We start from the raw sequence: 27,184 nt of genomic DNA, 5'->3' as shown, positions 1-27,184 counted from the left end.
CAACTATCTTGATCTCTAAACCCCTTCATTAGAACCCTGGCCACCCATCTCATCTGAAGGAAGAGATGCTGAAGCCTCAGCTCCTCACAGCGAGCAGTGCTCCCTTCCTCTTCTTCTCCCATGGGCCCCTTCTTTCCAGCCACCGCTCCTTGCCGCTCGGGCTTCGGCCGGCGACGGTCAAGCTCCAAAAGATACGGAAGCATGACAGCATTCGTTGTGCTTCAGGGAAAGTTCAATCTTCTTCAGCAGATAGCGATGCACGCATCGTTCTCAGAGCGGTTGTCGCCGTCAAAATGACGGTCGGAGGTTTACTGAGTAACCTCCGTCCCTCGCGTCCCCTCGATGACCTTGCTGATCAGTTCCGTAAAAGTCTCCACCTTGAGCTCCTGGCTGCTGAGCTCGATCCAAGTAAGTGATCAGCTAAGCTCATGTAAGTGGAGGCTGGAGAAATCCTTAGCTCATTTTGGTACTCCATACATATTAGTAACGTTTCATGTTTTATATATGCATGGCCGCTAAGACTGCAGTTCACTAGTGCTGTTAGGGAATTTGCCCTTAAATAACCTCGGTGTCTCAATGAATAACGGACGAGTGAGTACTCATGGGATGGTCGAGCACCCAAGACTTGCCTACCATAAAAAGAGATGGAGTAATAATGTTCCCAGAAACTAGTCAGTTCTTTGTTATATTGGTTTTTTCTGTTCTTTATTATTTTCTGGTGAGCTTGGGACATGGAGCTAAGATTTGATTCTATATTTGATATTTTTGATTCTATCTTTATCATCGATGCAGATAGCATATGAGTTTAGCAACTATTTATTGTCTTCAAAAATATGGGTCACGCTATAAGTCTATCACGTATATTAATTAGTCGAGGCAAGTCTAAGCTAATTTAACCAATTGTGATGATTTTAACGAGTAATTCAGGCATACGATTAAGCCACACGCTCACATTTTGAACGGCTCCCGCCAAAGAACATGCCAACGAAATCAAGTACTAGGATCATTTAACAGAATGCTAAACATGTTTTGATATATATATATATATTAAGGGCATGGTATCGATCAGTTGGTCTCATGTATGATGTCTCCCCCATCCTTCGTGCGCCCTGCCCTTGGGAAACTTAGCTTCAGCTTTTAATTTGGGTGTCAATCTAGCGAATGTCCCCAATTAACTTTATATTTCCTGTTCCTTATTTGGATGGCAGTTAAATAGTGTTTTAATCTCTATTAATTTACAAAACAAGACATTATTATTTATAAACATGGTTAGACTGTGATCATTCAACGACTGGCTCAAACCAAAAGCCCAACCTTAATCACCAACGATGTGATTATATGTACGACCCGGATCAAGTGGCACAAGATTGTCTTTGTCGCCGTTGGACTTGACCAATTTTTGAATGGTAGATATCTTGAATAGTGGAGAAGCATCACATCGGTAGGGCAACGTGCAAATTCTCATGGCACGGATGATAAAGGAACAAGGAGACAAATGAAGATAGATAGCCAGAGTAAATTTTATTGGTCATGGCCTTGGCAAGGATTCATTCGGACTGACGTCTGATGATATTGACTGATGTATATTCATTTTTGCATGCAAGAAACGGGACTAGAAAAGGAGACGATTCAAGCCTGCGCTCCCAAGGGCAGCCAAGTTACAGATGACATCAAGTATGATCAGTATGACTTTCCGGTACCCAAGAGTTTTGGTGAAATTGGAGCGGTTTTGGTGACAAATGAGAACGATAGGGAGATGTTTCTCAAGGACATCACATTCAGCTCCGACGATACTACCACCCTTACAATAAGTTGCAATTCGTGGGTGCGTGCCAAATCCGACAATCCAGAGAAGAGAATCTTCTTCACCAACAAGGTAAGTCTTTGCATTACTCTTCCACCAATGACTTATAATTTTCTAAGCAATTATTCGAGAATTAATGCAAAGACCAATTACGTTATAGCAATCTAAAATTCTACATCTTACTTTGCATTATAACTTTCTTATATACATCACTTGCGTGCGCATGGTCATGAAAGCCACAGAAGCAACACATGCATTTGCGACCTTTCGTCTTTTCTTGGATTCAGCATATATAGCTTACCATCTCCATCCGTAAGATTTGATAGCCATGAATTAAAAGTCCAAACATAAATTATTCTGCTCAGCTGCAATCCTAATCACAGGACAAAAAGGCTCGTTTGAGCTTACAAAATTAAGCGCCTGTTTGGTTCACAATTAAAATGGGAGCCGAAATCAAAAAATAGATTAGAATAAAAATCGAAATAGTCATATCCTTTGTTGTATTTAGTTCGTGATCAGAATCGAATTACTATTTGAATATTGGAGAGAGTCGGAATTGAGTTTTGGAGAATACAAGTATTTTTATTCTCTTTGAAATCAAAATAGAAATGAAGTTTTTTCAAACTAAACAATTAGAATGGGAGTCACTCATTCTCAGTTTCATTCCAAAGCCAAACTCCTTTCCACGAAATATACCTTAGGGCTCATTTGATTCGCGGGAAGCATTTTCTTTTCTAGGAATATGACTCCTGGGAAACAAATTTCTAGAAAGAGGATGCCTAGGAAAGTACTTTTGGCATGTTTGGTTGACCATTAGAAAGTGACAAATTTCCAAAGTACTTATGTTTGGTTAGCCATCCACTTTCCTAGAAAAGTTATGTATAATTCCTATTATGCCCTTAATAAAAATTAGGTATTTAATGCCTCTTTAATGCTTCTTTAATGTTGAAGGGCCTTTTTGGAAAAAAGTAAAAATAGAGTAATTCTCGCCTCATGGGAAAGTTACTTTTCCATGTTTCTCATGGGAAAACTTTTCCATGAAATGTGGGAATCATATTCCCATGGGAATACAACTTTTCCGTCTCTCTCCTTTGAAAATTCCAACCAAACAAGAGGCATCTCATTACTTTTCCGTTGACCACATTTCCCCCCTTCTTTTCCTGCGAACCAAACAAGCCCTTAAGGTTTTTCAGCTACTTCAATTACCACTTTCATCTCCCGTATTGTAATTTGGAGGAGTAATTATGACAAAAGTCTCTCGAAACCTGTCAATATACAAAGTGTTGCCCAGTAGATACAACCCAAGAGGGGGGGTGAATTGGGTCTTTTAAAACTTTTATGCTACTTCTAAAACTTTTTGATTAACTATCCTAAGTTGTATAGATGCACAGTGAAAGTTAAACTTAGCAAGGGTTTGATGTATAGACTTCGACTTGATTAGATATGCTTGCAACTAAAGGATGTGCGGATAAGAATTAAGCAAGCAATTTATCTAAGTAAGTAAGTGTGTTAGTTAGACAATAATTAGAGGCATTACAAACACAAAGGACATATAGTGGTTCGGTGCACCCCAGCACCTACATCCACTCCCCAAGACCTCTTGGGAATTTCACTATAATCCTACCGATTTCAGCCGGTTGTTTTACAAGCTCACAACCCAACTTGTTGTTTTACGAGCGCACAACGAACTCGGTCGGTTTTCCCAGGCTCACCGACTAGAACCAACCCCGATTGTTTTCCCGGGCTCACAATCAAACCCTTACATGTTGGTTTTATCCTCGGCTCACCAACAAACCTAAACCCCGTTGGTTTTCCCTTTGGCTCACCAACAAACCTTAATCCCGTTGGTTTTCCCTTTGGCTCACCAACAAACCTTAATCCCGTTGGTTTTCCCTTTGGCTCACCAACAAACCTTAACCCCTTGATTCAATCCCTTGATTGAATCAAGTTACAAGATATTAAAACAAAGTATAAAACAAAACAAAGCTTCTTAAACAAACAAATATGACAATATAAACAAATAGAGTAAAGAGAAGCCCTCAAACGAGTTTTGAAGATGGAGGAGCTCGGCTTCTTCTTTACTTGATCCTCCTCTGATTTGGCATGAAGTAGAGGATCCCCGAGGCAGCACACGGATGGAGAGGAAGCTTTCGGATTCACTTGGATGCTCTTCTTCTCTCTATTTCGTTTTGGATGGCCCTTTTGTGCTTATGGGAGATTTTCTTTGTAATCTCTTTGAGATCTCTTTCCTAGATGATCTCTCCCACTTCCATGAGTTCTCCCCTAGCTCTCTTCTTGTTTTTATAGCTTTAGATGGCGTGGAAACAAGAATATAGCCGTTAGAGACAAAAATAGAGCCGTTGGACACAGTCTGCACTTCCTGACAATATTACCGTTGGGATCGGAGTCGACTCGCGCGATCAGGAGTCGACTCGCCTGTTGCAGGAGTCGGCTCGTGCTTTACTGGAGACGACTCGGCCACTGTTCCAAATTTGAATTAAAGTGCATGCCTTGACTGGGAGTCGACTCGACTTAACCCGGAGTCGACTCGCCAACATCTGGAGCTGACTTGGCATTTTCGGAGTCGGCTCATCCACTGAAGTCCGTGGATCCAATTTTGAATTTTGTCCTCTCGAGTCGACTCGACTGTCCTGGGAGTCGACTCGAATCTCAGAGCCCGAACTCCCGATCCTCTGTCTTTTGGCTCGTCCAGTCTTGGAGTCGACTCGAACTTCCTTGGAGTCGACTCGGCTCTCAGTTTGCGAAACACAGCCTTCTGCCATCTTGGTGTAGCGCTGCCTTGGAGTCGACTCGAGCTGTCTGGGAGTCGACTCGAATCTCAGAGGCAGTAACTTGGTTTTCTGTCTGTTGATGGTCGCGGAGTCTCGGAGTCGACTCGTGCAATGCGGGAGTCGACTCGAATCTCAGAGTCCCAAAAATGCTCTCTGACTTTTTCTTTGTGTTCCGCTTAGAGTCGACTCATGCTTTCTTTGGAGTCGACTTGCCAATCATTGGAGTCGACTCGCGTGCCACTGGAGTCGACTCGAATCTCAGACCCGAAAACTACTCTCTGACTTTTCTGCCTGTGACTCCTAGGAGTCGACTCATACTTCTCCGGAGTCGACTCATACTTCTCCGGAGTCGACTCGAATTCCACTGGAGTCGACTCGAAGACTGTTCTTTTGAATTTTTCCTTTGATTTTACTCCTCCAATTTTAATCCTTTGAACTTTAAACTTTGGACCAATAAATTGTAGCTTTCTTCCAACTTGAGAGCTTTGGAGGCCTTCTTGTGTTCTTCCAACTTAGCTATGTATTACTTCTAAAAATAAATATCTTTCTCCTTGCAACATAAACATTAGTATCTATACTTCAAGGTTTTGTGATCATCAAAATCAATCTATGAATCAATCTTTGGGTCATCAATCTTCCCCTTTTTGATGATGACAAAACTTGGAGTATATGCAATATAAAAGATATTGATTTCTAGAAGTAATACATAGCTAAGTTGCATGAAGTAGAAAATATATATATGTAAAAACATACTTCATGATAATGCTTTAGATTTAATCAGTTTAACACAATTAACATATTTAAATTTTAAGCTGATTTGTATTCAATTCAAAGTAATAAAGCATTATGAGTATATATAGCATAATATATAGCATATACTTAGATATTTCTCCCCCTTTTTAACAACATCAAAAAGATAGTGAAACATTAAGCACAAAGATCAGAGCAGAACACATCGAGTGTGAATTCAAGAGGTTTTCTAATTTGATACCACAGATAGTTTTCTAATCAAGTGTAGGTGGAATCTTCCTTAGGTTAATTCAAGAAGTACTACAAATGATATTCAAGGAAAAACATGAGTGGAAATCTAACCTCTCTTCACTGAGTATGAAAGCTTGTTCGTTTAAGACCTTTTGCCCAATCTATTAAGTATTTTATCAACCATGAGAGCAATTTAATTAATTTTCTTAATGACTTCAAAGTTCTTTTATGATAATAGGAGCATTGGGGCACAAATATCAAAATATACATTCATGCAATTTTTGATACATCTTAGAGCTCTTTTAAAGACTTTCTTTTATTTCTTTAGAAAATAAGCACAATTTGATACATAAAATAATGAATTTGCACAAAATTGAAGTTCCAAAAAGCAAGCCAATTAGAGCTCATTAGTGAGGTTCCAAAAATAGATTTTCTAAGAGATACTCAAGAAAATTTAACACATTATTCTCCCCTTTTTCATTAAATTAGAGGCTCTTAAGATTTGTAATTTGGTTCAAGAGTGATGCATGAGATATACTAACCAAATAACACGCCTCAAAGTGTATCATAAAAATTTTCTTTCTCCCCCTCAATTGATCATTCCATTTAAGAGTTTAGAATCCTAAGATAATGTTCAATAAGATTGTCAATCTCAAAAATATATTTCAGCTTATTTTCATAAGACTCAAGGTTTGAGATAAGACAACCTTTATAGAACTCATCTCAAGAAAATTAAAGCATGTCTTGCAATATAAGGAGGTTCATCAAAATCAATCCATAAAATTCAAAGTATGCCTCAAAATAAAGTGTCTTTGGGATAGGATACTGAATATCTAAAGCTCCCCCTCAAAAGATGCATTCTTCTTTAATCATTTTAATTGTTGAATTTCAGATTTTAGTGATAAACGTGAATAACACTGAAATTCTGTAATATCAAGAATGTAGAGTGATCTAGAATTATTCAGAATTTATAGTAATCACTCTTTCTAATCCTTTAAGACAAAATTATGCTTTCTCCTAATCTTAGAGAAAATGTATAAAAGTATTAATCAGAAAATGATTCAATTGAAGTTCAATTTCTTTCAAAACCATTTACATTTTCTTTCTTTTAGAATCATTTGAGTGAGCTGAAATATTTCTAGCTTTAAAATCATTCACTCTATATATATTCTGATGGAAGTCTTGAAGAATATAGGAGAGAAAAACATATAGATGATCATTGAGGTATATAGATTTATAGAACTTAATTACTTAATCACAGTTTTTCAGCAATATATACATGAAACACAATAAAATTTTTTAATATCAAAATAAAATCATATATTTAGAAATTTTTGTTTGCAATCAAGATCATCAAAAGATACATCATTTGAATTAATATTAGTATACTTTGAAGATAAGAAATGATATGTTTCGGATGCGTATCGGAGCAATCACCAAAGGCATCAAAATTAATTCTGTTTTTCAAAATCATACTTTGAGATATGTATCTTCCACATTATAGCTCATCTTAAATGATTACGATTGAAAATACATATTTCAAACATATAAGAGCATATTCAGAATCTTTGTATTAAATGTTGAGTTTTGGTACGAATTTGAACATTATATACCAAATTTAGGCAAGTTGAAGGATAGAACAAAATCAATTTATTTTCCCTAAATAAAGATATCCTTCTCTTCTCCTTTATTCAACTTTCAGGTTTTAATGATGATTGTTAACAACCAATCTGAAAATTTCTTTTCAATAATGCCAAACAAAAATTTATGTAATATTCCAAACATTCAATCAAATTGTCCAAGCATGGAGCATTACAAAATATTGAGAACCCATAAATCAAGACATCATACCATATGCAAAATATATCATGTGTTAAGTCATGCATTAAAATACTAAGAACAAGCATGTCAAGGATCAAAATCAATTCTTTTCAAATAAACTCCTCCTATTTAAATATTATCTTGCACTGATTTCATCCTTAAAGTGTGTTTTCAAGTGATTAAAAATTTGACTTGATTCTTTCTCGTATACTTTCATTTACTTTGTCTTTCTTTTAACTTTCTTAAGCTCTATAATCTATTTGCTCCCTATCCGGTGGAGTTGGGAAGGGGCACGAGGTACTATCACTAGCCTCCCTCTTGTGCCGTCCCTAATATGCCCTACACCGAATAGTTGGGTCAAATAGTGCCGGGTACTACCACTAGCCTCCCCATTGGCACCATCCCTATGATGAGCAATATAGACAGGTTAAAATGTTTACTTCAAACTCTCCCTGTTTGAGCGTAATTAATTATAGATTTTATCCCTTCCAAATGTGCCGAATATATTATGCTTGTTTTGCTTTTCCTTAAGATTGAAGTACTTGCCTTGCTTAGATTTTTCATCTCTTGAATAATGTCCACTTTCTTTTCTTTATCTCTCTCTCTCTTTTGTTATTCTCAAGTAATTTACATGAAAGAGCAGAATAAAGAAATAATCTTATGTATCATATATATGTATATCATGCAAACAACATTTTCATTATGCTCAAGGATTCATAACTTCTCACAAGTTATTTTACATCAAAATTTTAAGCATATACTTGTGTATTTCATGGTTATGATATAGGCAAAGAAATAATTTAGTTTGGGCAAACCATGAAACAGTTTCTAAAAGTACAAGTCAGTCAATACACATATAGACATGATATCAAAAATTAATAATTAAAGAATTTAATCATGCCATAATAAGATTTAAGTTATTGACTTTGCTCAATTAATTTGTGAGAGAAGTATCTAGAATTACCAATTCATTCTGCATTCTTCAGTCAAATACCTACTAGATTCCTTATGTATGAACTTTTGGCTGAAGAAGGTTCTCTCTCTTGTTTGCATGTGAATATTTATTGTATCTTACACGGAGATATCCTTCAAGTTGAGATCTTTCATTTTCTTGCTCAAGGATCCTGCATTATTAACAAACTCCTTTTCTTTCTTGAAAGAAGGTCTTTAGTTTCTTTAAGATACAAAATATTCATTCAACATATAATAATTTTTTTTTTAAACTAGATGACTCAACATAAGGTAAGACAATAGTTGAATATTGAGTCACTTTACTTCAAGAGAATGCCTAAATATAAGCAAGCACATATCACTTGAACTAATGAGATAGTTTCATTAACCAAGATAGTTCAAGGACAAGCATGTGAGGCAATAGAAAGATTTATCGAGGTCAAATCAATTTCTTATTTTCAAGATCAATTTAGTTTGGATTCTATTTGCTTAAGATAATTATTAATAAGGCATGCTAGCTAAGTTTTGATCAAATTGCCTTAAACAATTGTTTCTATCAAAATTCAGATTATGATTCATTTGTTATCAATAAATTATGATTCATTAGAGTTAGATTGAAGTCTTGCACAAGGGCACATAATGATCACACAATCTGGTCTATTAGGTATATGATAAAATGATAATTCTATCATGCTTTTAATGCTTGTTCCAAATCACAAATTGCTTTATCATATTTGTAATGAATGTTTTCAAATAAGGTGGTTATTTTACATAGATTCCTTTTTTAATGAAATAACCACATAGGAGTCCATTCTACACATTCATTTGATAGAATATAAAGCTCATAAAGCAAGCAAGTGATAATGGTGATTTTTACTTTTAATTATGCAAGAAACTTATCAAGATCTATTTCATTTTTTCTTGATTTAGTCTTTTAACAGTCATCACTTTTTCTTCATTAAGAGCATATCTGAAAAATCCAAGTTGGTTCTAATTATTAACAAGTTTTTCAGATTGTTATATGTAAAAGATTAACCATATACTTACATAATTTAATTTTAGTATCTTGATAATAAATCATTAGTCTGATAAAGAATAAAATACCTTGATATTTTTGCAACTAAAAACTTTTCATTGAATACTCTATATGCATTGCTTGATGAATGATATCCAAGGATAGACATATCTCTATCAGATTTGGCATTATTTTCATAAGAGCATATCAAGCATAACATGTACGACTGAAAAATATGAAAGATATGCAATGGTTCATTTTTCATTTTTTCAGAAGATCAAAATTTTCATCAGAAATAGATCTAATAGAAATCATATGTATGACAAGCAGTGATGATAGTCTTTTAAAAGATGACTATCATACATAATTGTCTTTTTCATTTCTTCAAGAATTCTATTAACCCCTTTTTACTTATGATGTCCATGGAGCTGAAATAATTGAATTTAATACTATTTTCTGTATAACCTTAATCTGGATTTTGGTTTTCAACACTGTGCCATGATCTTCACAGTTTGGAAACCTTTTTCATTTGAAACGCTTCTACAAGATTTAGTAAATACAGAAAAATACTTCAGTTTTATTCTCCAAGAACAAGTCCAATATAAGCTTTTGAAGACTTAGAGATGGAAACAACATCTTTAGATTTAGAAATGATTTTTGTTTGTTTCCTTAGTTAGCATGCATAGCAAAACTTTGACCTTTAAGTAGATAATCTAAGCAAGCCTATGGCAAGGTCTTTTGAGATTAAGTACATACTAGCATGAGTTGATTCTATGTGCGAAGGATGGTTTCTTTAATCTTGGTATTTATAGTGCATATATTCAAAAGCATACCAAGTACACATTATCATATTGATGATCAATAAAAATAATGCCATGGATAAAAATTCTTAATCAAGCATATAGAGGGTTCATAGAGTTATTTTTAATGAATTAATTAATCATTTAGCAACTTATCCAATAGTGAGTGGAGCATACAAAAAAAAATGAAGTGATTTGAATATATTTTCTTTTCATACCCAAAAAGACAAATATCACTTATATCACAAAAATGATTAATACTTTCAAGTTATGTTTTAATCAACTAATAAAGTAATTTCAATACGAGAAGATGTAAGAATTACTTATTTCATCCTTTCTTTCATTTAAATCATTCTTTTTAATTACATTTTAAATTCAATTCTTTAACACATGTCTAGAGCACCCATTGTTTAGATAATATCTTTCATTAGGACCTTGGATAGCTAGACATGCTTGCTGAAAGAATAATCATATTTTCAACTTAGGAACCCAAGCTCTTTTGGGTCCTTGTAGGTTAGCTATAATTGTTCCTTTTGGAACCCATATTCTCTTAATAGCTATTTTGTCCATGAATTTACAAATTTTAGGATTACAAGGGATGTATTTCTGTATCCTCTTGTTGAATTTAACAAACTTAGATCGAACATGAGTAGTAGGAAAACTTTTAATTTTCTGTTTCTCCCTTTTTGGTTCATCAAATTTGTAATGTATAGATTTAGGAATAACAGAAGAGATTTTACTTAGCTTTTGTTTATAAGAATCTGTTTTAGAGTAATTAAAAACTGTTTTAACAAACATATTCTTAAAAGGTTTTTGGGTGTACCAAGGTTGATATCCTAATGTAACTTTATCAAATTCAGCTCCTTGATTATTTATCATTAGGTTCAATTTTTCAGAGCTGAGGGTAAATCTTTCAACAACAGGTTTTAATCTGTCAACTTCTTTAGTTAATCTTCTGTTATCTTCTGAAAGTAACTCATTGTTTTTCTTAAGTTTATCATGACTTTCAGTGAGAAGTTGATCTCTTTGATTTAGTTCTTGATTTTCTTTAATTAAGATTTCAGTTTTACTGGTTAGTTTCAGTTTTTCATCTATTAGAATTTGATTTTCAATCTTCAAGTTTTTGTTCTTACAAATAAGTTTCTTATATTCTAAATACAAATCAGAAAAGGCATCATGGAGTTCATCAAATGTAAAATTGCTTTCAGTTTCAGCATGTACCTCTTGTGCCACCAAGCATGGATTTTCAATATGATACTGCTCTCCTTCTACACATGATGTTTCAGATTTGTTAGTGCATTCATATTTGTCTTCAAGCATATTCCATATTTCTTTAGCAGTCATGCAAGAAGACATGCAATTAAACTCATTCCTATCTAATGCACAATATAAAAGGTTCATGGCATCAGCATTCAATTGTGCTAAATCCTTTTCATTAAAAGTTTGAGAGAGTGTGTGAAGATCATTTATTATGATTTTCCATAAATAATAGTTTTGTGATTGAATAAAGATGCGCATGCGTATTTTCCAATGTGTATAGTTTATGCCATTAAATAGTGGAGGCGTATCAATTGATTGTCCTTCTCCTAGAAAACTATCTATTTGAGTTGTCATGATCTTTGGCTCTTGATCGTGAGATCAATAATTAATCTTGAGCACCTGCTCTGATACCACTTGTTGCCCAGTAGATACAACCCAAGAGGGGGGGTGAATTGGGTCTTTTAAAACTTTTATGCTACTTCTAAAACTTTTTGATTAACTATCCTAAGTTGTATAGATGCACAGTGAAAGTTAAACTTAGCAAGGGTTTGATGTATAGACTTCGACTTGATTAGATATGCTTGCAACTAAAGGATGTGCGGATAAGAATTAAGCAAGCAATTTATCTAAGTAAGTAAGTGTGTTAGTTAGACAATAATTAGAGGCATTACAAACACAAAGGACATATAGTGGTTCGGTGCACCCCAGCACCTACATCCACTCCCCAAGACCTCTTGGGAATTTCACTATAATCCTACCGATTTCAGCCGGTTGTTTTACAAGCTCACAACCCAACTTGTTGTTTTACGAGCGCACAACGAACTCGGTCGGTTTTTCCAGGCTCACCGACTAGAACCAACCCCGATTGTTTTCCCGGGCTCACAATCAAACCCTTACATGTTGGTTTTATCCTCGGCTCACCAACAAACCTAAACCCCGTTGGTTTTTCCTTTGGCTCACCAACAAACCTTAATCCCGTTGGTTTTCCCTTTGGCTCACCAACAAACCTTAATCCCGTTGGTTTTCCCTTTAACTCACCAACAAACCTTAACCCCTTGATTCAATCCCTTGATTGAATCAAGTTACAAGATATTAAAACAAAGTATAAAACAAAACAAAGCTTCTTAAACAAGCAAATATGACAATATAAACAAATAGAGTAAAGAGAAGCCCTCAAACGAGTTTTGAAGATGGAGGAGCTCGGCTTCTTCTTTACTTGATCCTCCTCTGATTTGGCATGAAGTAGAGGATCCCCGAGGCAGCACACGGATGGAGAGGAAGCTTTCGGATTCACTTGGATGCTCTTCTTCTCTCTATTTCGTTTTGGATGGCCCTTTTGTGCTTATGGGAGATTTCCTTTGTAATCTCTTTGAGATCTCTTTCCTAGATGATCTCTCCCACTTCCATGAGTTCTCCCCTAGCTCTCTTCTTGTTTTTATAGCTTTAGATGGCGTGGAAACAAGAATATAGCCGTTAGAGACAAAAATAGAGCCGTTGGACACAGTCTGCACTTCCTGACAATATTACCGTTGGGATCGGAGTCGACTCGCGCGATCAGGAGTCGACTCGCCTGTTGCAGGAGTCGGCTCGTGCTTTACTGGAGACGACTCGGCCACTGTTCCAAATTTGAATTAAAGTGCATGCCTTGACTGGGAGTCGACTCGACTTAACCCGGAGTCGACTCGCCAACATCTGGAGCTGACTTGGCATTTTCGGAGTCGGCTCATCCACTGAAGTCCGTGGATCCAATTTTGAATTTTGTCCTCTCGAGTCGACTCGACTGTCCTGGGAGTCGACTCGAATCTCAGAGCCCGAACTCCCGATCCTCTGTCTTTTGGCTCGTCCAGTCTTGGAGTCGACTCGAACTTCCTTGGAGTCGACTCGGCTCTCAGTTTGCGAAACACAGCCTTCTGCCATCTTGGTGTAGCGCTGCCTTGGAGTCGACTCGAGCTGTCTGGGAGTCGACTCGAATCTCAGAGGCAGTAACTTGGTATTCTGTCTGTTGATGGTCGCGGAGTCTCGGAGTCGACTCGTGCAATGCGGGAGTCGACTCGAATCTCAGAGTCCCAAAAATGCTCTCTGACTTTTTCTTTGTGTTCCGCTTAGAGTCGACTCATGCTTTCTTTGGAGTCGACTTGCCAATCATTGGAGTCGACTCGCGTGCCACTGGAGTCGACTCGAATCTCAGACCCGAAAACTACTCTCTGACTTTTCTGCCTGTGACTCCTAGGAGTCGACTCATACTTCTCCGGAGTCGACTCATACTTCTCCGGAGTCGACTCGAATTCCACTGGAGTCGACTCGAAGACTGTTCTTTTGAATTTTTCCTTTGATTTTACTCCTCCAATTTGAATTCTTTGAACTTTAAACTTTGGACCAATAAATTGTAGCTTTCTTCCAACTTGAGAGCTTTGGAGGCCTTCTTGTGTTCTTCCAACTTGCTATGTTCCTTGCAAAAATAAATATCTTTCTCCTTGCAACATAAACATTAGTATCTATACTTCAAGGTTTTGTGATCATCAAAATCAATCTATGAATCAATCTTTGGGTCATCACAAAGTACCATGACTTGAACAATGTTGGATGTAACTTTTCCATATGATTTGGTTTCTTGATGTGTTTTAGTGCGACGTTTGTCTCCAATGTAACAAGCTTCAACATATAGAGCATGGATGGTCCAATATGGACGTTGTATGGGAAAGATTTGATTGAATTTGATAATATGCGAGCATTTTAGAGCCTCATGCAGAGAATATAAACCTACCCTCTCTCTTTATGGTATACCTTGGTTAGACACTATTGCAAATGTTTTATATTGGACTAAAACTACTCTCAAATTAAAACCTCTTTATTTACGAGGAAAAGTGTAATAAAAAAAAGGTATGAAAAGTAATAAACTAGGGTGGTTATACTTTTATTATGATAGTAATAACATTGATGTAATAAAAAAATACAATTTTTGTTATGAAGAGTGTGCGTAATTTAAAATAATGGTGGTTATAATATTATAACAGCTAGTTTCAAAAGAAATTTTGTATATTATATATATGAATAACAAATTTCTAAACTATGGTCGTTATTTGACCATTATTTTGTTATGACACCATTTTATCACAAAATTTAGTATTTTAAATTCAAATTTTCTTACTAGTTAGAAATACTTTTTATTTGTTCCACAATATTTTCTTCATTTATATATCAACAATGATTTGGATCAATAATTGTAATTTTCATTATTATTTTTTAAAAAAGTCATTATTAATTGTTATTTCCTATTATAATTACAAGTAACAACCATCCGTCAGACTATTACAGCAATTACTATTTTAAATCAAAAAAATCTCATCCTACATAATTTCGATTTCGCGGAAAAGAACTGTGTAATGATTTTAATAGGAATCTATTATTATGGGTTATAGGTAGAGATGATTTTCATTTCCGAAGGAAAAGCTTGCATATATGCAAAATTGCTTCAACATGCACAGATTCCATGATGTTCATATAGATTGCAATAATCCAATATTGATGGTAGGATATACTTGGAGCAAAATAACTTTTCCTATTATTCTATAGATACAATGATTTCACTTTGAAAGGTATATAACTTATCATCTTCACAAATCTTAAAGCGGACTTGATCATGCTGACTTTTCTCCTCCTCCTTTTTTGTCCCGTTCTTCTTCCTCTTGTTTTCATGTGCTAATCTTGCTAGGCTCTTTATGGTAGATGTTGACGAACCTAATCTCTTTTATAGAATTTTGATATTCAAGTTTAAAGTAAAATGTTATATACCTTCCTTAGAATGTATTGTGAATAAAAGCACTCAACAATTGAAAACAAAATAAAAAGAAAAGAAAAGAAAAGAAAAGAAGAAAAGACCTCTCTTTGCGCCCGTTTTGGACATACTTGGCAAATGTAGCAGTTCTATTGCCTAGAATTCCATTAAGATATTTATTTGCTTTTAAAATAAATGTTATGGATATTACATTATATTCGGCATTAAGAAAACAAAAACAAAACAAAACTATCCTAGCATATAACATTACCAATCACACCTAAATATTTTCATTACATCGTTGTCACGATCTCTCTAACATACCCATTCTTTCTACCAGTCTTACTTGCCAGCCCAAACTCCAAGCGGCCTTCGTAGGTCGAGGAGTGAAGAACTTGAAATCAAGCGAGGTGATGGTCATGGAGAACGCAAGGATTTCGAAAGGATTTATGACTATGACGTGTACAACGATCTAGGTGATCCTGATGTTGACGAGGACAAAGCTAGACCAGTCCTTGGTGATAGCAAGGAATATCCCTACCCAAGGCGCTGCCGGACCGGACGCCCCAGAACACGGAAAGGTAAAACATATGCATGCTTGTAGTTGTTTGCCCCATATTTGATGCAGCCTAGAGAGAGTTTGGGATTCTTTTGGCAGCAAACTGTGTGTGTCTCCCATGAAACGACCTAGGATGGATATTAACAGTAAACAACACGAAGTTTTCCATTCTTTTCCGGGCTACCTGTTTGGATGTTGGCGTATAAGCTTTAATTGTCTCATACACATGATACGTAATGGTTAGATTTATGCTTCCTTATTAATTGTCTCAAAATTAAGGTGCAAACAGGGATGCTTAATGGCCGATCGATGGATGATGACATATGTACGTAGATAAATATTGTTATCTCATGCAACTTATGTGAACAAATCTGTAAACTGTGAACAGACCCTCTATCGGAAACAAGGAGCAGCTCCATGTATGTACCGAGGGATGAGGCCTTCCCCGAAGTGAAATCTTTATATTTCCTGGGAAAGGCGTTTCGATCTGGGCTGCATGCGGTCGTTCCCTCGGTCCAAACTGCACTCATCGATGATAATCTCGGCTTTCCTTATTTCACTGCCATTGATAAGTTATATGACAAAGGCTTCACCTTGCCAAAGAAAGAAGGGCATGGCCTCCTCCAAAGAATGACCCATTGGTTGGAGAAGGTCATTAGTGATGGCATCGATGAGGTCGTGAAATTTGACCCACCAGCCATGATTGAAAGTGACTTCTCTCTCCTTTTTCTCGCTTTTGATCATGTGACACGATTTATGTCCCCATGGCTAAGTTCATCTGTTTCACAAACTGTAGAGGATAAGTTCTCATGGCTTAGAGATGAAGAGTTCTCTCGGCAAACGTTGGCGGGTGTCAACCCTTATGCCATTCAGCTGGTTACGGTAAGGCTACCTTTGAGCATTATATATAGTTCTGCCATCAGTTTACATTTGCATTTTACTGGTTGAATGGCTCATTGTTTTATTACATAATTGTTACATTGTTTATAATTATTAAATTATTTACATATTTTCAGATTAAACTCCTTTTTCTTAAAAAAAACCTTGGTTCGCTATTGATCAATTAAAATTTGAGTTTTTTCTTTTTACTGTAATTTTACTGAATGTCTTTCACAGAACCTATTTGTCTTTTAGAATTTAAAATTATGATTAGCGATCAATACTCAATCAAACTCAGTAATCTTTAGATGATTAGATATGGACTCATAAGTAACCTAGACTACATGTGCTCTCTAACATTGTGCAGGAGTTCCCATTGAAAAGCAAACTTGATCCACAGGTCTACGGCACTCCTGAGTCTGCTATCACCGTAGAGATGATCGAAGAAGAAATAGGAGGCTTCATGACAGTGGAAGAGGTAATACTTGCGTTCTATTAGATATTAAACATGTACAGTTGCAAGAAAATGATGGGGGGAAGATTAGAACAAAAACTCTATGTTTCTTCTTTTATTTTTCAGACATTCATGTGCACATGCAACAAACTATGCAAATTGGGCTGGCCAATGGGCCAAAATTTACATTGCTCACGTTGAATCTGTTGAATATTTGGAAAAACCTAAGCCTGAGACTGAGACATTTGTATCCCTATCCACGGAATTACTCAGACTTCTAACAATGCATTGATAGATTTCGACTTGTATAAGAAATGTCAAAAGCAAACAGAGAATGGTAGAATCCAGGTTGAGATCGGTCACCACCCGAGGTGTGCTGAGGTTGGTGGAATCAAGCTGAAATGTAGGTCAACCGAGAGAATGCTTGAGATTCTGTGTCGCGAAGCTTGAAGGCGAGTACGATTTGCAAAGAACTCCACTTGCTAGAAAGTTTTCGGCCAGGAACACTTCGATGCTTATGTTAGTGGAGATTTAGAGCAACGGTGGGAAAATAGAGAGAAAGTGGGAGTTTGAAAAAGCTTACCTAAGAGTGCCCCGGTCATCCCAATATATAGGATGAGAATGATGTCCGTTACCTAATTTATCGGAAAGTGCCATAACCGCACGATAACAGCTAATCGTGCATTAATTGTATAGTAACAGCTTTCTAAGATTGACATGCGATGATAATCGAATTGATAGTGTCTTTACTACTGTACTAGTGTAACTGTTGCCAAGACCATGATTGCAACTTATTCAATAACCTTTACGTCACTCCTAGGCAAGACCGACCAAAATGGCATGTCGGCCAATACCGAGGTCATTCACTTCGGTTAAGGCCGGAGTCAAGGAGGTTGGTACAACCTGAAGTCAGGATGACTAATATTTTCCCCATCAACCACCATGTTGAATCCCTCATAGCCATAGTTCTTACTGCAAACAACTTTTGGTAGGGGCATGGTGGAGAGTTCAAAATGTATCCTATTCTACAAAGATCTTTTTTTTTTTATTTTCTTTTTTTTTAAAGAGAAGGAAGAAAGGGAGATTGTGCTTTAAAAATCCTCCGAAAAACACAGGATGCCCATGATTGGTGTTAATGACAAGCTCATAGCAATTTCTTCTCGTCTTAATTTCTGCAGGCACTCAAGCAAAAGAGGTTGTTCATGCTGGACTACCACGATCTTTTCCTTCCATTTGTGCACAAAGTTCGAGAGCTAGAAGGCACCACCTTGTATGGATCACGTACGATCTTCTTCCTTACAAACAAGGGCACTCTGAGACCGCTTGCCATCGAGCTCACCCGGCCAGCCTCCCCGATCAAGCCCCAGTGGAAGCAAGTCTTCATGCCTTGCTGGGATGCCACTGGGGCTTGGCTCTGGAAACTCGCCAAAGCTCACATTGGTGCTCATGATTCCGGTTACCATGAGCTCATCATCCACTGGTACGTGTCGTATCTTAATTAATATTAGCTTATCCTAAGTTTTTACATTAAACGTAACACATTTTATTTATTCAATCATCCAGTTGGCTCATTTGCGTCTACAATCCAAAAGTAATATCCTTTTCTGATTGCGTCCAGTATTTAATTTAACCTTGACTTGGAGGGCTAGATTTGATTGGCAAGAGTACAAAGAGTGATAAGCATTAATTGAGTAATTACAAGGGGAATGGGCAAAGCATAAACCAAACCTACAATCCTCATGGAATTGTTATTTGCAAAGCAGTTAGGATGGCAATCCCTCCACTATTGCAGGGTACTTGGGGAAAGGATAGCATCCTTCGACTCTTCATGTCTAAACGAATGTGGGCCTTCGTGGCTAGTTCTTTTCCTGCCTGATTGCTTGATCTTGTTTTTGTATCCCTTCTAGTGGTGTATTGATATTTGGTTTGAAAGAATCCTTAAACTCGATGCAGATCAATTTGGTTACTACATGGACGGTTGAATAGAGTTCAGAAGTAAGATTTACCATATCAAAAAGCCGATTCATATGTCAAATTTTCAAAAGCTATAACTTAGTCATACGACGTCCGATTAAAATAATCTTTATTTTGAAATCAGGTAAGTTTTTGAAATATATGACGTGACATTGTGCCCTTTAAAGGGTGGCGACCCTAACGATCATACCCAAACTCCATCGTTTAGATCTTGAAATGGGCCGGTTAGATCGAACATTTCTTTTTCGGATAAGATTTTAATTAAACTTATCTCTCAATTCGAAAAAAAACTAGCCGAGGCGACAGAAGGTAGAGTTGATGTAGAAGTCGAGATCTACCTCCTAAAGAATTTTAGCTTTTTCGAGTTTATTTTTATTAGTTATATCTATTTTAAGAAAGAAAGTTTAATTATAAAAATTAAGAAGAGGAATCCAACCCAAATTGTGCAAAGGCGGACATCACCATTACAGAAAAAGGTTGCGTACCTTAGTTTTAGATTATCAATGAAAGAAAAGAATACCTAAGCCCTATTTTCGCAATTCTTCTATCTTTTTTAAAATTTCTTTGGAGAGATTTAAGTTAAGTGGGTCGAGAAAAATTTTTTCTTCTCTCCGATTGAATCAATTTTCAAAAAAAATAAATAGTATACATCATAATTTATTAATTCTAATGGCCATCCATACATGTACTAGTATCTCAGATGATCTAACATGATGAAGAGTAATTGTTGGAGTTCATTTTGGACGAATATATATCTGCTGACAAATATACTAGGTGAGTCACGAGCGGTTCATAGTATTCTACTGATTCTTATCAAAGAGTTAGTGACATTGGCTTGTTCCTCTGAAACGTAGAAGTCATATTGGTGGATTTGTTCCTTTATCACGGGAAATATTTTCTGTACTTGTGGAGGGTAAAAGTTCTCATAAGATATAGCATTGGCATAAAAATGAACGAAAATCATCCCAAATTCAAATTAGGCCCAGGATCCTTAATTAGCCTTAGCTAGTCCAATCTAATCACGCCCAGGACCTCAGCCAATCAAACTAGCTATCCAAATAATGGCACCTATAACATTATAATAATATATTATAAAAAAATTTCAAGACCCAAGTTATGATCATCAAATCATTAATTTGGGCTCCTCTAATGAGAGCAGTGTTTTGCCGTTTTGTCAAATGCTAGGATTGCTTGTCTGTCTAATTTCTTGGGCCTTGGCCTGCTTTCCTGGCCTTTTCGCGTAGTTTCAGCTATCTCAATGGAATGTTGGTTAGTGTTTTAAACATTTTCTTGCTTATCTAATTAAAATGCTGTGAGTTTAAGGCCCCATTTAGGAGAGCTTTTGGAGGGCTAAAAAGGCTCTTTTAAATGAAATAGGGGTATTTAATAAAAATTTCGGAAAGCTGTTTTAGCTTTTTCAGAAAGCTAAAAACAGCTTTTTGGGAGAAACTCCATTTTGGAGCTTTCCGGAAAGCATTTTTAGGCCTAGTTAGGAAGCTGTTTATTGACCAAAATACCTATGATAAAATATAACAATTATACAAAATGTCCTTTTAATAATTGGTTAACCAATTTTATCACATAGCTAAGAAATTTGTTATATTATGAAAAATTAATTTACACTAATAATTATAATATTTTATATCTTTTTATTATTATTTTATATTATAAATATAATATTATATTACATTATATAATAATACATTGATATGTTATGTTAAATAATTTAATATTATATTAAATTATTATGCTATAGTATACAATATTATATTACTATATTATAATAATATTATATTACATTGTAGTAATATTATACTATATTATATATTTATGTATTAATACATATTATATTTTATTATACTCTGTTGTATAATATTCTTTATGGTCATTTTGTTATACCAAAAGTACTTTTTTAGTTTGTTTACCAAACATATGTTAAAGTGGCACGACACTTTAAAAATGTAGTTACCAAACAGCAAACAACTTTTTATAAAAAATTTACTTCAGAAAGCTCTACTTTGAAAAGCTCTACTATCGACAGCTCTCCTAAACGAGGCCTAAATTTAGTTATATATTTTCGTGGTTCCTCAAAAAAGATATTTTTTTTCTACCAAAAGATAATATATCATTTAGTGCTAACATAATACTTTGTGGGAAATCAATAGTGACATAATTGGATACCACCGATAACGTGTTATTATATATGGTCCATTACTTTTTGTAATAATAAATATAGCAAGTGTTATTATTAAGTTATAGAGAAATATCATTGTTATTAAGAAAGCTTTCGATTGTAATTTGCAGGCTAAGAACTCATGCCTGCATCGAGCCATACATCATTGCAGCAAATCGACAACTCAGTACGATGCATCCGATTTACCGGCTCTTGCACCCACATTTCCGCTACACCATGGACATCAACTCACGTGCTCGGCAAAACCTTATAAGCGCAGGTGGGATCATAGAGTCATCCTTCTCCCCACTCAAATACTCCATGGAGATCAGCTCCGTCGCCTATGACCAGTTCTGGCGCTTTGACATGGAGGCCCTGCCAGCCGACTTGATTCGGAGGTATTCCTCTTCTATTACAAATTATCGTATTGACTTTGCGACCATCGATCACTTGACCGTAGAACAAAATTAAAAAAAAAAAAAAGAAGAAGCTCCACATTAGTAAGCTTCTATCTCCATCATAAAGCAGTGGGCCTTGCAACGTTTCCCCTAAAAAAATGAAGGCATTATAATGGCCGAAAAGGCCCAACTTGTTCCCTTTCCCAAACCTTGTCCAACTATACCCCACCTAGATAAAGCAATCAAAGAGTGGGAGCCCCCCTCATAGGAGTGATTATTAGTTGGACCAGATCTACTGCTGATCTGGTTGACCAGTTCAACTGCACAGCAGCACGTGCATAGCAGGATAACATAGAAAAAAGTGTGCAATAGATATGCTTTTGATCGTGTTGCTTCACCATTGGACTGATCAGTGAGTGGATTTGGTCCAACCAATAATTAGCAACCTCACGGACCACTTGAATCAAGGCCTTATAGATTCAACTGGGTCCACATTAGAAACTCTAACAAAGTTCTTCTCTTTTAATGTCAGGGGAATGGCGGTCGAAGATCCAACAGCTGAACACGGGCTGAGGCTAACCATCGAGGACTATCCTTTTGCAACCGATGGCCTTTTGATCTGGTCTGCCATCAAGCAGTGGGTCCAGGACTACGTCTCGCACTACTACCCGGACCCAAGCCATGTGTTAGAAGACTACGAGCTCCAAGAGTTTTGGAACGAGGTCAGGACCAAAGGTCATGGCGACAAGAAAGACGAGCCATGGTGGCCAAAAATGGACAGCCCGGAGAACCTAATCCACATCCTGACCACCATAACATGGGTGGCCTCGGCACACCACGCTGCCGTCAACTTCGGCCAGTATCACTATGGTGGCTACTTCCCCAACCGGCCAACCATTGCACGCGTTAAGGTACCGGTGGAGGACTCACAAGAAGAGGAGTTTATCAAATTTTTGGAGAAGCCAGAAGTTGCTCTTTTACGGTGCCTTCCCTCTCAAATTCAAGCAATGTGGGTGATGGCGGTGCTCGACGTGCTATCGAGCCATTCACCGGACGAGGAGTACCTTGGTGGGGAGCCAGAGTTGCCTTGGGTGCATGATCCGATAATAAAAGCAGCACATGAGAGGTTCAATGGAAGGTTGAAGGAGATTGAAGGAAATATTGATGATCGGAATAGAGATCCAAAACTTAAAAATAGGTTTGGAGCCGGCACAGTTCCTTATGAATCCATGAAGCCTTTCTCTAAGCCTGGGGTCACAGGGATGGGAATCCCTAACAGCATTTCCATTTGAAATTAGTTAATTGCTATTACTTCACCTATCTTTGGACTTCAGAGAAGATCTATTGTCTGTTGGAAGTTACAACAAATCAAAACGTTTGATAATGGGTAGTTAATATGTGGTAATGGGTAGTCAATAATTGTGTGGTAATGGGCTGCCTAATTATATGGTAATGGGTAGTCAATGTGTGGTAATGGGTAGTCAATAATTGTGTGGTAATGGGCTGCCTAATTATATGGTAATGGGTAGTCAGTTTTTTTTTCTTCTTTTAGAGTTAAGTGGTTTTACGTTTTCATTTTGCATTGTAATGCCTATATAAGGCTACCTAGTTTTTCAGTTTATATGAGATTGGAAAGTTATTACAAACTATTGTGTGCTTTGGAAAGAGAGTGGTATAGTTCATAGACTTATTATAGTCCGTAAATTTTTTCCAATATTGGCATCAGAGCCACTTAGAGTGGTATAACCTTCTCTTCTTCTCATGGCCTCCACCAATACCCTAGTCAATTCACAAGTACCCAAGTTATCGAAAGATAACTATAAGAGTTGGTCAATCCAGATGAGAGCTTTATTAGGTTCCCAGGACTTATGGGAGCTAATAGTTGTTGGGTTCACGAAACCCACACCGGAGGAAGAAGCCACCTACATTGCCGAACAAAAGAAGGCTCTTAGGGAGCAAAGAAGGAAAGATAGTAGGACTCGTTTCCTACTCTCTCAAGGGTTGGATGAGTCTACCTTCGAAAGAGTTGCCAAAGCAACGACGAGCAAGGAAGCACGGGAAATCTTTGCTACAATCTACAAAGGAGTCAAGCGGGTTTAAGCGAATTCGTCTCCAAACTCTGAGGGGCGATTTTAAAGCCGCTCAAATGAAAGACGAAGAAACTATTTCCGACTATTATTTGCGACTACTATTAATCATAAATAATATGAGGAGAAATGGAGAAAAAATAGAAGATGTCCAAGGAGAAGTTGCTCCGATCCCTCTCATGAAAGTTCGAGCACGTGGTGGCGGCGATAGAGGAGTCGAAGAATTTGGAGGAGATCTCAATTGAGGAGCTCTTGGGATTTCTCCAAGTTCATGAGCAATGCATGCAAAAGAAAACTATCTCCATAGCTTTGGAACAAGCACTAGAGTCAAAGTTGACTTTAAGTGATCGAGGCTCACATGGTAGAGGCCATGGTCATGGTAGAGGCAGGGGACGTGGTCCCCAACAACGAACCACTCAAAATCAAGTGGAGACCCAAAGCTTCAGAGGCCAAGGATGATGCAATCAGGGAAGATTCACACTTGGGCATGGAAATAACAAGAATGTTCAGTGCTACAACTGTCATAAGTTTGGGCACTATGCATCAAATTGCTGGCACAAAATCGAAGAGCAAACCAATCTCGCCGAAGCAACAAATAATGAGGGTAACAACTCAACACTTCTTCTTGCTCATGATGATTCAAGTGTTCAGAATGATGCTTGGTACCTTGACTCGGGTGCTAGCAACCACATGTGCGAGAAGAAAAAAATTTTCATGGAACTCACAGAAGGAGTTCATGGAAATGTGAGTTTGGGAGATTCTTCAAAACTCGCAGTTAAAGGCAAAAAAAAGATCAAAATCTATGAAAAGAATGGTAAGCCCGAGTATATTTCTGATGTTTACTATATTCTTAACATGAAAAGCAATATTATTAGTATCGGTCAACTATTCGGAAAGGAATACGTAGTACATATGGAGAACAACCATCTTTGGTTGAAAAATGTAAATGGAAGCCTCATAGCTTGTGTTAAGATGACAAAGAACCGTATGTTCCCCTTGCATCTAAATACAGAATTCGAGAAGTGTTTTCAAGGACTCGTTGAGAATGAGTCATGGAGGTGGCATCTTCGCTTCGGCCATCTAAACTTTAATGGCATGAAGCTGCTTTCTACAGTCGGCATGGTACATGGCCTACCAGCAATCGATCCACCAATCATGTTTGTGAAGGTTGCATACTTGGCAAGCAACCACAGCTTCCTTTTTCTAGTGGAAAGTCATGGAGAGCAGAGGCACCATTGCAACTTGTTCACACTGACATCTGCGGACCGATTGAGCCTGTCTCTTTAGGAGGTAATAGATATTTCATTACCTTCATTGATGACTTCAGTAAAAAATTGTGGGTGTACCTTCTTAAAGAAAAATCTGCCGCTTTCATTACCTTCAAGCACTTCAAAGCTCTAGTTGAAGCGGAGAGTGGTTACAAGTTTTTAACTCTCCGATCTGATCGAGATGGTGAGTACACCTCAAATGTCTTTCAAGAATATTGCAGGGAGCAAGGCATAAAGAGGTAGTTTACTACTGCATACACACCACAGTAAAACGACATCATAGAGAGAAAGAACCGAACCATTCTTGACATGACAAGAACCATGCTCAAAGAAAAGGGACTGCCGAAGCAGTTCTGGGCGGAAGCTGTGGCATGCTCAACTTATTTGCTCAACCGATGCCTGACGAAGATAGTAAAGAACAAGACACATCAAGAGGCATGGAGTGGTTACAAGCTAGCCTAGTGTGGCACACCTACGAATATTTGGGTGTGTTGCATATGCTCAAGTACCTGATATCAAAAGGAAGAAACTTGATAATCGCGGTAAAAAATGTATCTTCATTGGATACAGTGAGGAGTCGATATAAGCTCTATAACCCACTAATCAAGAAACTACTGGTTAGTAGAGATGCCGTCTTCAACGAAGGAGAATCATGGAACTGGAGCAATGAAGAAACTGCCAAAGAGCAACTTGTGGTGGATGAACCTGATGAACCCCCACAGGAGGTTCCACCACTAGCTACACCACCATCTCCTCAACAAGCTACACCCTTTCCTGGAAGAGGCTCTTCATCATCTGGGGGAGGTAGTGGCAACAAATCTGCCATGCATAGAGGTCCCATCAGAATGAGAAGCCTTAGGGAGATTTATGAGCAGATAGAAGATGACAATGAGCTCAATTTTTTCTGTTTATATGCTGATCATGAGCCTCTCACCTTCCAAGAGGCCGAGGAAGAGGATTGTTGGCGATCGGCAATGGAGGAGGAGATTCATGCCATCCAAAAGAATAACACCTGAGAGTTGACAACACTCCCACAAAATCATAAGGTGATTGGTGTCAAGTGGGTATGCAAGATTCACTATAGAAAATATGTGTTTTTCCGACGCTAGGGGCAAGCGTTGGGAGATTTTCGTTGAGCGCCGAGCTTTACCGACGCTTTTAAAAAGCATCGGTAAATTTACGGAATCGACGACGCTTTTTAAGCGTCGACGAAAGCCCTTCACAACCGCTCGCCCCCCTCTCCTTATACTCTCTCGATTGATGCCCTAGCCACCCCTATTCTCTGTGTCTCTGATCTACATCTGCCCCACTCCATTCTTCCTTCTTCCCTCTTTGGCCGCGATGGATTTGGCTTCGAGCCCTCTGGCGCGATGAAGGTGACCGTTGTCTCTCGCAGCGGCAGAAAAGTCATCAACGGTGGGATCGAGCTCAAGGATTCGGTGTGCCCCTTTCCTTTTCTCTCTTTGTTTTCAGAAAAGTTTTGATTTTTATATTCTCTCTTCTTCCTTCTTCCCTCTTTGGCCGTGGTGGATTTGGCTTCGAACCCTCGAGCGCGATGAAGGTGACCGTTGTCTCTCGCAGCAGCAGAGAAGTTATCAAGGGCGAGATCGAGCTCAAGGATCCGGTGTGCCCCTTTCCTTTTCTCACTTTGTTTCCAGAAAAGTTTCGATTTTTATGTTCTCTCGGTTTGTTTTAGATCCGTCAAAGTTTGGATTTTTTGTGTTCTATACTTCTAGTCTTTTTAAGTGCATCCGTGTTACTTGTTGAAATTACCCTGTGGATCTGAAATTATCCGTATTGCTTGTTAAAACTATTCTTTGATGTGTTTGCAGGCCACCGTGAGCGATCCACACCATTCTTTGATGTGTTTGCAGCATTCACTACACCATAAAATTGTTAATGTGCTGCACCAGAAGAAATAATTCATGCTTGAAGAAAGTGATCGAGAGGATCTCTGTTACGATTTTTTCTTGTTACGATTTCATGCTCTAAATAACGCTGAAGGCTCTTAAAGAACAGAAATCATCCTTATTTTGATGAATGTATGAATGCCGTGAACAGACCCCCTCCTATATTTTTTTTTTTTCAAATTTGAGGCTTTTAGCGACGCTTTTAAGTGTCGCTATAAAGCATCGCTAAAAACCAACCTATTACGACGTTTTTCCAAAGCATCGGAAAAAATATTTTCCACTC

General features: G+C 37.3%; 1 protein-coding gene across 1 annotated transcript; it reads left to right on the top strand.

Annotated features, from left to right (window-relative positions):
- The first annotated feature begins 32 nt into the window (after window positions 1–32).
- On the top strand, window positions 33–23,199 carry LOC103723450 (probable lipoxygenase 8, chloroplastic). The gene is made up of 9 exons (XM_039116155.1): window positions 33–408; window positions 1,605–1,876; window positions 15,540–15,780; window positions 16,147–16,467; window positions 16,555–16,640; window positions 17,005–17,115; window positions 18,270–18,571; window positions 21,370–21,636; window positions 22,169–23,199. The coding sequence occupies exons 1-9, from the start codon at window positions 66–68 to the stop codon at window positions 22,926–22,928; spliced, it is 2,703 nt and encodes a 900-aa protein (XP_038972083.1). The 5' UTR covers window positions 33–65; the 3' UTR covers window positions 22,929–23,199.
- Window positions 23,200–27,184: the final 3,985 nt, after the last annotated feature.

The sequence above is a fragment of the Phoenix dactylifera genome, unplaced genomic scaffold (genome assembly GCF_009389715.1).
Source record: "Phoenix dactylifera cultivar Barhee BC4 unplaced genomic scaffold, palm_55x_up_171113_PBpolish2nd_filt_p 000064F, whole genome shotgun sequence".
NCBI classification, from domain to species: domain Eukaryota; kingdom Viridiplantae; phylum Streptophyta; class Magnoliopsida; order Arecales; family Arecaceae; genus Phoenix; species Phoenix dactylifera.
This window is presented reverse-complemented; position numbering and strand designations above follow the sequence as displayed.

Coding starts and splice junctions, on each gene's coding strand:
- LOC103723450 (XM_039116155.1), top strand. CDS start 66: ATGCTGAAGCCTCAGCTCCTCACAGCGAGCAGTGCTCCCTTCCTCTTC. Junction 15,781..16,146: donor ACGCCCCAGAACACGGAAAG/GTAAAACATATG, acceptor AACTGTGAACAG/ACCCTCTATCGGAAACAAGG. Junction 17,116..18,269: donor GCTTCATGACAGTGGAAGAG/GTAATACTTGCG, acceptor TAATTTCTGCAG/GCACTCAAGCAAAAGAGGTT.